This window comes from Heliangelus exortis, chromosome 5, assembly GCF_036169615.1.
Source record: "Heliangelus exortis chromosome 5, bHelExo1.hap1, whole genome shotgun sequence".
Lineage (NCBI taxonomy): Eukaryota > Metazoa > Chordata > Aves > Apodiformes > Trochilidae > Heliangelus > Heliangelus exortis.
In genome coordinates this window covers 1,313,339-1,326,388 of record NC_092426.1, presented here as the reverse complement: position 1 = coordinate 1,326,388, position 13,050 = coordinate 1,313,339, and the positions used below count along the sequence as shown (strand labels likewise).

The following is a 13,050-nucleotide window of genomic DNA, read 5'->3' as shown; positions in this document are numbered from 1 at the left end:
ATTGAGGAGAAGAACATCATTTCCATGCCCAGTCAGAAGATTGTGACTTGTTCCTTCCTTCCAGGGTTTAAAACCCAGCCTGCTGGAGCCCATCCCACACATCAGATGTCACCTCCCTGGCACAGCCACGGGGCTGTCAGTACAGAAATCCTCATCTGTGGCTTGACAGCAAGGTGAAAGATGGTGATGAGTAGGGTGAGAAAAGTGGTGTTGGGGGGAGCATCAGGGTGGGGAGCACCCTCCTTGGAGGTCATGTTAAGATGCAGTGGTTGGATCTCAGCTGGCTTGAGTTGCAATAAACACCCCAGCCATAGCCCTACTCCATCTTCCCCTTCTCTTTTGCAGCATCCCCCTCAATAAAGCTTCTGGTGGATGACCCCATCGTGGTGAACCCTGGAGAAGCCATCACCTTGGTCTGTGTGACAACAGGAGGGGAGCCAGCCCCCAGCCTGACCTGGGTGAGGTCTGCTGGGCTCCTGCCCGACAAGACGGTGCTGAACGGGGGCACGCTGACCATCCCTGCCATCCTGCCTGAAGATGCTGGCACCTACAGCTGCATTGCCAACAACAACGTGGGAAACCCTGCAAAAAAGTCCACCAACATCATCGTGAGAGGTAAGCTCTGCCTTGGAGGAGAAACTGAATTCTCACCTGATGGAATCGCTGTGTCCGGGTAGTGTGGGGTCCTGTGCTTCCAAACCCATGTCCTGCTCATTCCTAATGATGGGTGAGGTGAATTAGGGTTGGCTTCTTGGCTTCTGGTAGCCAATGACTCTCCTGCTGGGCTCAGTCCCTGGAATAAAGGTTGCCTGGTCCCTCTCTGTACTTTGGAGTTCTCCCAGCCAGGCTGGGGACAACTGAATCACAGAATCATTGGGGCTGGAAGGGAGCTCTGAGGTCCCCAAGCCCAGCCTGTGCCCTGTCACCACCCCATGGCACTCAGTGCCACATCAGCCTCTCCTGAAACACCTCCAGGGATGGGGACCCCAGCACTGCCCTGGGCATCCATCCCACTGTCTGATCACCCTCTCCATGAGGAATTGCTTCCTGATTTCCAACCCAAACCTCCCCTGGAGCAGCTTCAGGCCATGGCCTCTCCTCCTGTCTCTCCTTGCCTGGGAGAAGAGCCCAACCCTCACCTGACCACAACCTCCCTGCAGGTGTAGAGAGTGAGAAGGTCCCCCCTGAGTCTCCTCTAAACACCCACAGCTCCCTCAGCCTCTCCCGTTCAGACTTTGCCCCTGGTCCCTTCACAGGGGACCCTCCCTCTCCTCTGTGCCCCCTCAATGTCCCTCTTGAAGTGGGTTCAAGCACCTCAATCTCCTTCTTGAAGTGAGGGGCCCAGGACTGTTCACAGCCCTGGAGGTGAAGCCTGCCCAGGGGTGAATTCCATCCCTGGTCCTGCTGGCCACACCATTCCTGATCAAAGCCAGGATGCTGGTGGCCAAATGTCACTGTGTCCCCTGTGCTGAGCCCCTGCCCTTGCTGTCTGATGCACCCTGAGCTCCTGGAGATGTCAGTACCTGCTTCAGCCTTTTCTTCCCCCCCATCAGCTGCAGGGGACCTGAGGGGCACTGTGCACACTGTGACTCTGCTGCCATCAGATGCCTGGGTAGGAGCTTTAGGTTAGTGCCTGGGCTTTAATTACACCTAACAGCAGGATAAACTTCTGTCCTGGAGGAAGGAGAAGAGGGCTGGAAGGAGCAATCCCTGCCAGGTGGAGAGCAGCTCTCCCTCCCCAGTAGTTTGTCACTTTCTGGATGACCCCAGGCACATGGTTGGTTTGGAGAGGAGCTGGATGGGCTGATGGGCAACCTCAGAGTGGATTCATCTACCTGAACCCACCAGTTCATCTGAAACTGATTTTCTTATCATCTAATGGGGGAGTGGAGCTGCAACATAAACCCCCACGCTATGGGAACTTGAAATAACAGCATGTGATTAATCACCCTCAGGAGAAAGGGCTGTGCAAAGAGCCAGTGGGGTGAATATTTTATGAGAGCTGTAACCCCTCTCCACTTCTTATTGCCCAGCAGCTCATCCTCTGCAGCAGGAGGAGGAATTTGAATCTATTTCTGTTGCAGGGGGTCAGGGTGTTGCATCAGCCTGGGTCTGCAGGAGCATGTCAGATAAAACTAATAAAATCAGGTTTATTTCTAATCTTGGGTTTCCATTTGAATTTCTGACACTTGGCTGAGGGGTTTGGGGTTTTTTTATTTGGTTTTTTTTTTGTTGTCCAGCAGTCCTGTTTGAGGAATGGTGCTTTGCTGTGATTTCTGATGGGGATGAGGTGGGGCAGGGGAGACCCGAGTGAAACACCCAGAATAAGACCAGGGAGAGGGAAGGTTTTGTGTCAGAGAAGCCTCAATATCTTCGTTGACCCAGCAGACAGCACCAGAAAGCCCAGAGGAAAAGCCAAAGTCCCTGGCTCCCTGCAGACACAGATTTCATGAGTCATAGCATCATAATAATAATAATATGCCCTCACATTTTTATTTATAGAAGGCTGTGCCCTAGGAGATGCCTGGGAGCTGCAAGTTGTTGAACACAATATCATGAAAGTGTTTTGAGGTGTCTTTTTTTTCTTCTTCTCTGTTAATTCTGAGCAGGGATCACCAGGAGAAACAACCCATTAAATAAAAGAAGCCCCAGCTCCCTTCTAGCCCCAGTGCCTTGCTACTTATTATGGTTTTCCTGTTATTTCTGTTAAAGAATTGATTTTTAGGAAAAAGAAAAAAAAGATTTTTATTCCAGGCTTGGTTGATTTATCTTTCCTACAAGTGATGCTGAGTTTAGCAGTGAAATCTGAGAGAAATTCCTACCAGGGGTTTGAATTTACTTTGTGTGTCTGTAGCTCATTCCTTCTCTCATCTCTTTGTTGTTGTTGTGTAGGATTTTCCCACAAGCTGAGGAGGAAAGAGTGTTTATTTGAAATAGCAACAAAGCCTTGCAGGAAAAGTATTTAATAAATGGAGTTCACATCTTCTGTCAGGTGGACTACCAGTCTCAGGACTAGACAATAATCCCCCTAATCTTACCCAGAAAAGCAATGTAAAATTGTCTAAAGGCATCAGCAGGGCTGAGATGGAATTTATCTTGTCAAAATTGCCTAAAATTTCACAATGTGTTTATCTGAACGTGCCTTGGTTATATGGGACCCATTCCATTGATGCTTCCTTTACGTCCTGCAGCTCTTTTTTTTTTATTATTTTTTAATTTATTTATTTATTTTTATTTTTTTCTGAACACTTCCCTGCCCTTGTGGCTGCCTGCCCACCCCTCCTGACTTCAAACCCCTTGTAGGTGATGCCATGTTGCTGCCAAGCATCTGAACATCATCTAAAACCAGAGGGGAAAGAAATAAAAAGTAAATAAAGGAGCGACAAAATTAATTTCAACCTTTTTGAAGGTCAGAAATTATCAGGATCAAAGGATTTAGGCAGTAGAGGCAATGGATGAGTGGGTTTAAAGAGCAGGTTCAGGCACTGAGGTGGATTCAGGTCAGCTCTGTGCTCCTGGCTGCTCCAGGACTCTGAAATCAGAGGTGGGAGTAAATCCAGTAAATAAATATGGGAATATGTATCATGGGAATGATACATATATACTGTAAATATATATGGGAATATGAGATAGATGGTGCCAGCTCTGTCCATGTGGAAGTGCTGAGTAATGTGTGTTCTCCATTTCTCCAGGGTGTAACTCATTAGTAATATTTGTTCTCTGCTTCTCCAAGTTGTAAGTGAGTGGTTTCTGCAGTTGCCATGGGAAGAAGTGGTGGGACAGGGGATGCCACCAATGGTCTTGGTGCTTTGTTTGCCATTTGGGAGCTCCCAGGATTTAGCTGGAAAATGCAGGAGATTGTAGTATGTTCTCTGGACTTCTCCTGTCACTTGGCCTCCTCCTCCTCCAGTGAGCACTGGCACAGAAGGAAATGTTTATTCTTAAAATATAAAAACTAAACCAGACTAAAGCTGCAAGGAGCCCATGTAGTCATAAACATATTTGGATTTTTTCCCCCCCCATTTTGCTTTTTTTCCCCCTCTTTTGACCTGTATAACTTTAAAGTAATTATAAATCCTTCCAACAACACCAGGTTTGGATGAACATGGATCCTTTGCAAAACAGAGGAGGAGACTCCTTGTTCTCTACCTCCTTGGGCAGTTCAATCAAACCTGCAGATGAAGGCACCCCCTTTAAGGATGCTCCTTTCCTGAACCAGTTGTAAGCTGCAAACTCTGCTCCCTTTGTCCCTTTCAGCTCTCAGATAACATTGGGGGAAGTTTTGCTGCCCTGCTAAGGGGATGCAAAATACTTCATTCCAGCCAAGACATTTCCATTCATCAAGGTGCCTTGGGTCAAAGCAGAGCAAGAACTGCTCTCTCATCTCAGCAAAGCTGGCTGCTCCCCAGTTCTAATTGTGAAAGTTTCTTTCTAAGTATTTTCTTTAGATTAATGAGTTCTTTAAATGATTGCAAGTCTGCTCACATTGAGAGTGTTGGTGAGTGTTCTCATCAGGGGCATCTTCACATCCTGCTCTCAGACTGCTGATTAGAACAGCTTCCCAGAACAGATTTCTAGATAAAACCATTAGAAAGCAGAAGCAGCTCTAAGGGAGTCTTCATTCCCCTTTTTCTAGTAAGATTTGATGTTCTTCTCCTCTTTAAAATAATAATAATGTAAAAAAAAGCTCTCTCCAGGAGCAAATCCAACACACTGCCTCTGGAGAAACAAAGCTCCTGACAACCTCCAGGCTTGATGTGTGTATTTTCTGCTGTGCTTGCTTGGGGGATGTTCTGGTTTTCTGACTTTTCCCTGGTGGAACAAAACAAAAAAATGATAAAAAATGTTGCTCTGATGCAATGGAAATAATTCATCATAAAGGCTAGAAGGGGGGAAGTCTGGTGTGCTTATTTCAGGGTTCTTTTCTGTCCAAAATAGTTTTGTTAATTTGCTTCAATTTGTCCTGAATTTGTCCCTCTCTGCCTCTGTTGGCCCCAATTAGAGGTAAATGATAATCAGTCTCCCCAGGGGAATACTTAAAATAAGAAATGAACACACACACTTTTGTCTTCCTAGCAAATGCAAAACCTTGTTTAATCACAGCCCTTGGGCCACCAGACTTGGGGATATGGAACCTTCTTCAGGTCCCATCCAGACACAGCTCTGCTGAGAGGATTCTGCAGAATTTGAGGAGCTTGGTAGGGGCCTCGTTGTGTCCTGCAGGTGCTGCATAAAAGCAGGAACGTGATGAGAGCAGAGATTTGGGGTGGCAATTGGAGATGTCAGAAGAGGTAGAAATCAAAATAATCTTGTGTCTGTGGCCTCTGAAAAATCACACATTTACAAGTCTGAATTAGGAGAGGATGGAAGAACAAATGCTTCAAAGGAGAAAATGAAGATGAAATCTCTCTCTAGCTACTATAGATCAGTGAAGAATTACAGGCTTTTGATGGTGAAGAGTGTAAGGGGGCTCCTCCATCCAGCAAGAAAGCAAAGATGCTGGGGAGCATCTTGGAAGGACATCAGGTTGGGAAGCAGAGAGCCAGAGAAATCTACAACTCCTGAAAAATCTTTCCCCCATATCTGAATTTAAAACAAGCTCCCTGGGGTTTGTCAGACTTTCAGTCCAAGTTCTTTTTTTCCCCAACATGTTCATTTCCACCTGACACAGACAGAGGGGTTGATGCCCATCAGCTGCTGGTGGGGAGCAGCTCCAAGAGGAGGCATCTCCCAGGGCTTGCAGCAGCATCCAGCATGATGGCTCCAAGAGAAGACACCTCCAGTTGTTGTCTGGCATCAGAACATTGCTGTGGGATTGCAGTCTCATGGGTGGGTCCCTAAAACACGTGGAGACCAAGAGTGTGGCCAGCAAAACTAAAAATAAAACTAATCACAGCTCAGTCCTTCCTGCAGAGCTGACAGATAATGTGAAATATCTCTTCAGCTGAAAAATGCTTTACAATAATCCTAAAATCCCAGAGTGTGAGGAGGGAAGGGCCCCCAAGGCCCATCTGCTCCAACCCTTCTCAGATTCTTGTTTCTCTGAGATGTCTCAGCACCCCCTGGAGCTGAGACTTCAAACTTTCCAGAGTGGGGGAATCCCCCCCTTCCCCTGGGAGACCATTCCAAGCTCTGACTGTCCTCATGGGGAAACATTTTCCTCTGGTGTCCAATGGGAATCTGCCCAGGAGCACCTTGTGCCCATTGCCCCTTGTCTTGTCCATGGGACTCCTTGTCCATAGGGAGTCTCCAGCTGCTCTGGACCCCCCTTGAAGTCCTGGATCATGGGCAGGAGCTCTCCCCTCAGCCTTCTCTTCTCCAGGATGAACAACCCAATTTTTCTAGCCTTTCCCCAAATGAGGCTGAGGTGTAAAGGTGTCAGCAGGCACCATCTCCCCACCAACTCCTTCCCTTCCCTTCCTTAAGTAAATCCCTTTGTCTCTTCCATGTTACTGCAACATTTTTTTCTTCAGTGCCAGCTGACTTTGCCTCTGTGAACTTTTTCCTTCTCTGCAGTGGAAACCCAGTGTCTGGTGTTAATTTTTCAAAGGGGTGGGATTCCCTGTCAGCTTAAATATAAAATAATAATTCTTAAATGACCTCTGCTCAACATTAGCACAAAAGCTTTTTGCTGAACAAAAAGCACGCTGGGGAAATGCATTTTTAAGGCTGAGATTGCTTGGAAGTACCTACTCCATTATGCCTTTAAAAAAGGGATCTGAACTCTGTAGCAGTGACTGCTAAAAAGAAGGTTAAAAAAAAAAAAAAAAGACGCAGATGGTGAAATAAACGACATTTTTGTTGCTTTTGTAGGAGGCTTTTAAAAAAACAGATAATCCTGTAATGTGGTATTTTTGATGTCCATTGTCTCTTACCTTTTAACCCCTCTGCTTTTCTGTAATATTTCTGTTTATCCCAGGACTTCCCCTTCTTGGCTTACAGCAGTTGCTTGAAGGATGGAAATAAATCTGTCTGGTGACACATCAGCCCCTCTGCTGTCACCCCTCAAAGATCCTCAAATGCTGTTTATTGGAATGGGAGCAGGGACCCCAGGAGCTGGTGCTGGGTGCCAGAACCAGAGGCAAAGCTGACAGATTTTATCCCAAGGGTGGGAATTGGGGTTTGGCTGCATGGGTGGCAGCTTCCCAGCTGCTGGATGCTGCCCAGGTGTCCATCCTTGACTGGGGATGCTGGCTCCAGCATGCCAAGCCTAAAATGTTTTATTTTCCTAGCTGATGGATCTTTTTTCCCATCCATCCTTCTTTCCCCTCTCTCTGTATTCTGGGAATTCCCTGTATTCAGCAGAATGATCGGCTCAGCACCCTGAGAGTGCCATTTCAGTGAGAGAAGGTTTTTTTCCTAGAAAACCTGATCTTCATGGGCCATCCCACCTATTGCCTGAGTCATAAGTTACCAGTGTGCTGTCCTAAAAATTTACAGCTCTAGAAATGAGTGTGTAAAAAAAAAGTTGAGCTTCAGAGTTTAGTAACTCCATTTATTTTTATCTCCTGCAATCCAGGCACAGGTGCTGCCTCCCAGCCTGGGGTGCATCACCAGTGAGGTTCTAAAATGATTCCATAGAAAAATGTAGGTGGTTTATTGATTCTTCTGCCCTTCCATTAGGACTTCCCAGAATTCTTTTTTTCTGTCAAGAAGTTTTATTTTTAAATATTGTTGTTGCTCTGCACAACACCCTGTGGTGCCTGCTGGGTACCACGTAGCTATAAGGAGGTAGCAGAAGGGATTTCAGGAGGAAATACTCACTTGATCTCAGTCCTTTTGAGCCTTGCAGTGTGGCTGCCACATTCCTTTTTTTTTTTTCAGTGTGGGAAAGGGAAAAAAGTTATCACTGTTGGCTGGCAAGAAATGATAAAGTACTAATTCATCATTGCTCTGCCCCATCCCTGGCAGTGTCTCAGCCCAGGTTGGATGGGGCTTGGAGCAACCTGGGCTGGTGGGAGGTGTCCCTGACCATGGCAGGGGGTGGGTCTGGATGGGCTTTAAGGTCCCTTCCCACCCAAACCAATCTGTGAATCCATGATAAATATTTTTGGCAGGGGTGTGGTGTCATAGTTTAATATTTGATTAGATCTGGGCTGGTTAGTGCAAGAGAAGGTCTGTTTAATTTTAATAACATTATCATTTGGGTAGGAAAAAAAAAAAAAAAAAAAAAGAGTTTTTCAAAGTTTTGTCTCATCCTGAAGGGAGAGAAAGAGAAGAGAGGAGAAAGAAGAGGGCACAGTGTTTGGTTCTGGTGGCACCAAGATACTCTGATGACCTTGAAATGGGTTTCAAGGCTTTCTTGTATTGCATTGGGCAGCTGTGAATGAGATTGGTAGGGCTCTGCCCAATCCAACAAATCAAGTTTTATGGGATCCCAATTAATTTTTGTGTCCCTGAACTGCAAAACAAACCCAAAGTGCTGAAGGGAAATGCATCTCAGGTTGGAACCAGGCCAGGCTCTGACTGAACCCTGCAGCAGGAGATGGGGCCAATTCCCTGTGGAAACCTTGGAAACTGGGGCTTTGCTGGAAGAAAGACAATTCCTGGGTGCTGGGTTTCATTTGCAGTGTGTGGGCAAGGAGAAGGGTGAAGATTTGCAATAAATCACTTCTGAGCAGCCAGGAAAGGCTCAGCAAGGCAGGGCTTTTATTTATTTATTTTATTTTATTTCTGACAGCTTTGGCAGAAGAATTAAACTCTACAAAGGCACTGGCCCTGGAAAACACCCAGCTGTAATGTTCAGAGGATTTATAATTTGTTTGGCATGTGCCCAGCCCACTGGGGATTGTGGCAGCTCCTCTGATGGGTTTAATTTATGTCCCAATTCTTTCCTGGCTTGGTGAGGAAGTTGTGGAGCTGCTGTGAGAGGGGCAGGGGGGGACAGGACAGCCAGGATCACACACAGGACACGGGGACATGTGATGGGCTGGGATGTTGTAGGAAATATTTATTTTTTTTCCCCCCTTTTCTTCTGTTTGGAGCTTCAAAACTAAATGCCAGCTGCCAGCTTCTCACCTCTGCTTCTTGATCAGCCTGCATTCAGTTTCTCCAGTTTCTCCCCCTCTACCCACCTTGCTGAGCTGTCCCGAGTCACCATCTGCATCTCCCCAAAAGCAGAGATAAGAGCAGCTTTCCAGCAAGCAGCTGAGACAGGACACTCCAGTCTCTGTCCCCAAGTCAGCTTTCTCCTGGTGTGACATTCCTGGGTTTCCCAGGAGCCTGAAGGATGTGCAGGCTCCATCCCTGGGGAGTTGCAAGCCCTGAACAACCTGGGCTGAGCTCACACCTGGCCCTGCTTCGAGCTCCTCCTGAGCTCCTCTTCCACCTGAATATTTCTATGAACCTTCCCTGGTGATGCTTATTTCTCCTGAATTCTTCTAAAAGCAGTGAAAGGAGACACCATGCTGTGCTTCACACACTTTGATCTTGGCTTCATTTGTTTCATGGATCAGGTTCTGAGCAACTGGTAAACTCAATTCCTCTTCATGACACAGAAGTCTGCAGCTCCCCTTCCTCCAGGAAAAAAACAGGGAAAAAATAGGAGCTAATTAACCAGAGAACACATGGAAAAAAAAAACCAACCCAAAAACCAACACCTGCCCCAGAATAATAAATCCTTTTCTTTCAGAAATTAGAAGAATTTATAAAAATAGAGGCAAAACCTGAAATCTCTTCACAGTATTTGCATTTAAATTGGAAACATGAATGCATCTGGCCTTGTAAGTGCCAAATAATTACTTGATATTAAGAAGTTTGGAGATGCTCTACTAGAAGATGCTTGACAACTTAATTGTTCTGATAGCTCCTCAGAGTTAAGGTTTTTAAGAAAAAAACCCTTCAAGCTCAAACCATGTTGACAGAAGCAAAATGAACTGTTGGTAAAAATGCTGAGAATATCTGTCTTTTCTTAGCAAGACTCTTCAAGTCTGTCTTTGGATAGGAAGGTGACAAAAGGCAGCGTGCAAGCATCATAATTTTGTCAAAATTCTCTTGCAGAAGCCTAAATACCCTTACTCAAAAAACTGGAATTTTGAGAAGATTCCAAGAAGATTTTGAGCAGTCTCCCTAAAGGCTCTGGGGATGTCTCTGTAGTTCTGTGTGGAGTTCTCCCAGCAGGACAGGAATCAATCTGAGTAACAGGGTACCAAATAGATGCAACTGCTGGCAAGACTTGGAGTATTTCATTCAAAAAAAAAATAGGGTGGGCAGGAGATGTTGAAAAATTATCCCAGCCAATGTCTTCCAACCCAGTTTTGTACTGCTGTAAGAGGAAAAGGTGAAGCCCATGGCTGGATCTGAGGTGGTTGCTCTAGGACTTGATTTTCCAGGTCCTGTGAACTGGCTGGAAAACAAAGGACACCTTGGAAAATTTCCAGAATTTTCTGCTTTGAGGTGGTTTCTTGCTTTGGTTTCAAGAATGACCTGGGGGGGGTGACTGCTCTGGCTGTAAGGGACTGAAATGGGCACTGGGTTAGTCCATGTGGTGGAGGTTGCAGACCCTGCCAGGCCACATCTCCCAGGATTTGCTTTTTGGGACTCAGTTTCAACCCCCCTGGCAGAGGATGGCTTCTTGTCTGTGCTGCAGGGTGGTTCTCAAGACCTCTCAGAGGCAAAAAAGCAACAGTTGGATGGAAAAAGATGCTTCAGCAGCTGTAGCCCATGAGTAAAACTTCTTATTTTTTTACTTTTTTTTTTTTTTTTTTTTTTTTACTTCTTATTTTTCACCCCAAAGTTACACCTTGCTCCAAACCCAAAATCACCAGCACACCATGGGGTCCAACTTCCCCCTTACCTTGGCTACAGGTTGTTTGATTGAAGCATGGCATGAAGCACGTGGATTTTAGGTATCTTTGGATGTGAAGCTTTTCTTCAGGTGGGGATGTGCCCGTGATGTTTGCAGGAGAAAGGGGTCAGTCTGTACTTGTGTTCTTCTGTCTGTCATTGAAATTTTCCATCTGTGGTGCTCTGGCAGTGCTGGGGATGATGGATGAAGGGATGAAGGTCATGGTGCTCCAGAGCAGCCCCAGATACCTGTGTCCAGAATTGGTGTCCAGGCCACACAGATGGCACCACCCAGACCAACACCCATTATGAAGGGGCTGAGATCTGCAAACTTCATTGCATGGAGTGGGCTTTTGCTTTTCTGGTGTAGAATTGGGCTAAAACTGCCTGAGTTTCTTCCTGTTGTTTTGTTTTCAAATGTTTTACTGGTTTACAGAAGTAAACTGGAGTGTTCAGTGTTCCTCGTGCACAAAATAATGTCAAAATGCATTTTAATGGGACAGAGTGAAGCTCATTGGGTTGCCCTGTGATATTCACCAGTGAGGAAGATATTTTGGACAGTTGTTAAATTATCTCTACTCAGCTTAGCTGATGGATAATGTAATTTAGGGCAAGGTCCTGGAGAGTACTGAAGGCAGTGCAGTCCTTGGCTCAAATAAAAAAAGACTTCCTATTTCTTTGGTGCTTATGATAGAAACCTGTATTGATTTTCTTGATTTGATATATTGGCAGGCATTTTAATGAAGAAAGAAACATTAGAAAAAGATTTTCTTGAGTCATTCTTGAGTGAGAATGGCTTTTTATTTAGCACAGAGATCCATTTGTGCTGGACTGTCACCTAGAAATAAATAATACACACTTCCCAAGGTGTGGTACTGGAGCAGATTCCTTTATTTGATAGTTTCATTCATCAAATGATTCAGACAAACAGGTCTGAAACCCAGCCCAGTTGTGCAGATGCTGGATGACAAGCAGGTGTCCAAGAAAGCATCAGGAGGTTTTAGTATTTATTTGGCTGCACTGCAAGGGGGGATGTGAGGATGGTCCCTGTCTCACAGGACACCAGGGTTGCAGCCCCCCTGCTCAGATGTTGATCTGTTTCAGCTGAAACACTGATTTTTTTTGGAGTGAACAGAGAAGATTTGCACATTAGCCCAAGTTTCTGGTGGCTTTGCCTTAGTTCTTTGTATGGTAATACAGCAAAGCTCAGGTGGCAGGGATGATGCCCCAGAGTAAGGAGAGAAGTTGAAATTTGCCTTTTTTTTTGGTGTGTGAGGTTTGGAACAGATGATTTCAAGGGAGCATAAATAATTCAGGACTCCTGCAATAAAGCTTCACTTGATGTACCACTATACATTTTTGCCTTTAACAACAGTAAACTGAGTAATTTCATTTTTTCCCCCCTAATTCTCAGTGATGGGATACTTGTGGTGTTCAAAAGAACCCAGCAAAGCAGCTCCAGGTGCTTACATATTAAATACATCCATTTTGTACATTGAGCTTGTGTTCTTAACCACCTGCTGCATTTATTTGTTCCTGAAATTCCCTGTGCAAGGCTGGCACCTTACACCAGGACTGGCACAGCTGTGACTGACACCTGGGCACCTGTCAGCCCAACCAGGGCATTGGGGGAAATAAGTTGAGTTTTCCTTTTCCTCTGCAAAGCCAGGGGAGCCAGCAAAGCCAAGGAGCCTGAGCCCCAGTGAGCAGAGTTGGCTTCTGGAGATGTCCTGACAGAGCAGGAGAAAAGGCTCAGCTTTACCAATCCACTTCACAAATCTTTGAGGGAGTATCTAAAATCTTTGCTATGAGGCTGTGAATCTCTTGAATTGCAGCTGTGTGAAGGCAGGATTGCTTTTCCCATCTGTGAGGCTCAGAGGGGATGGGGGAGCTGTGATAAGAGTTGCTTTACTCCCCACCTGCTTTCTATCTTTCTCTGAAGGGCCAAGGAATCAGCCCAGGAATCATCTTTTGGTCCAAAGTTCACAGCAGTAACTTGGGGAGTTGCTTTTAAAGCAAGCAGCCTGTGTCTGGAGGAACAGAGTGGAGTTTCTAGAGAATGAAGCTGGGTTTGCAGCTCAGCTTCTAAGCAAGATGCTCATCCCCCCTGTGCTTTTTGTATCTTCTTAACTTGAAGTGGAACAGAAGCCAAAGCAAAAGGATTAATGCAGAGCACACAGAAGCCATGGAAGGACCATCCCTCACTCTGATCAGCTTTGGATAAGATCTTTGGTTTTCTCCTGGTTATCTCTCTGCAGGGCATTG

The 13,050-nt window shown here is 45.7% G+C and overlaps 1 protein-coding gene across 2 annotated transcripts in view; it reads left to right on the top strand.

Annotated features, from left to right (window-relative positions):
* MDGA2 (MAM domain containing glycosylphosphatidylinositol anchor 2) overlaps positions 1–13,050 on the top strand; it is a 303,952-nt gene that overhangs the window by 164,763 nt on the left and 126,139 nt on the right. For both annotated transcript variants that reach the window (XM_071745088.1, XM_071745089.1), the window contains exon 6: positions 346–615. In XM_071745088.1, the coding sequence (XP_071601189.1) occupies positions 346–615 (270 nt within the window). The remainder of the gene's footprint in view (positions 1–345; positions 616–13,050) is intronic.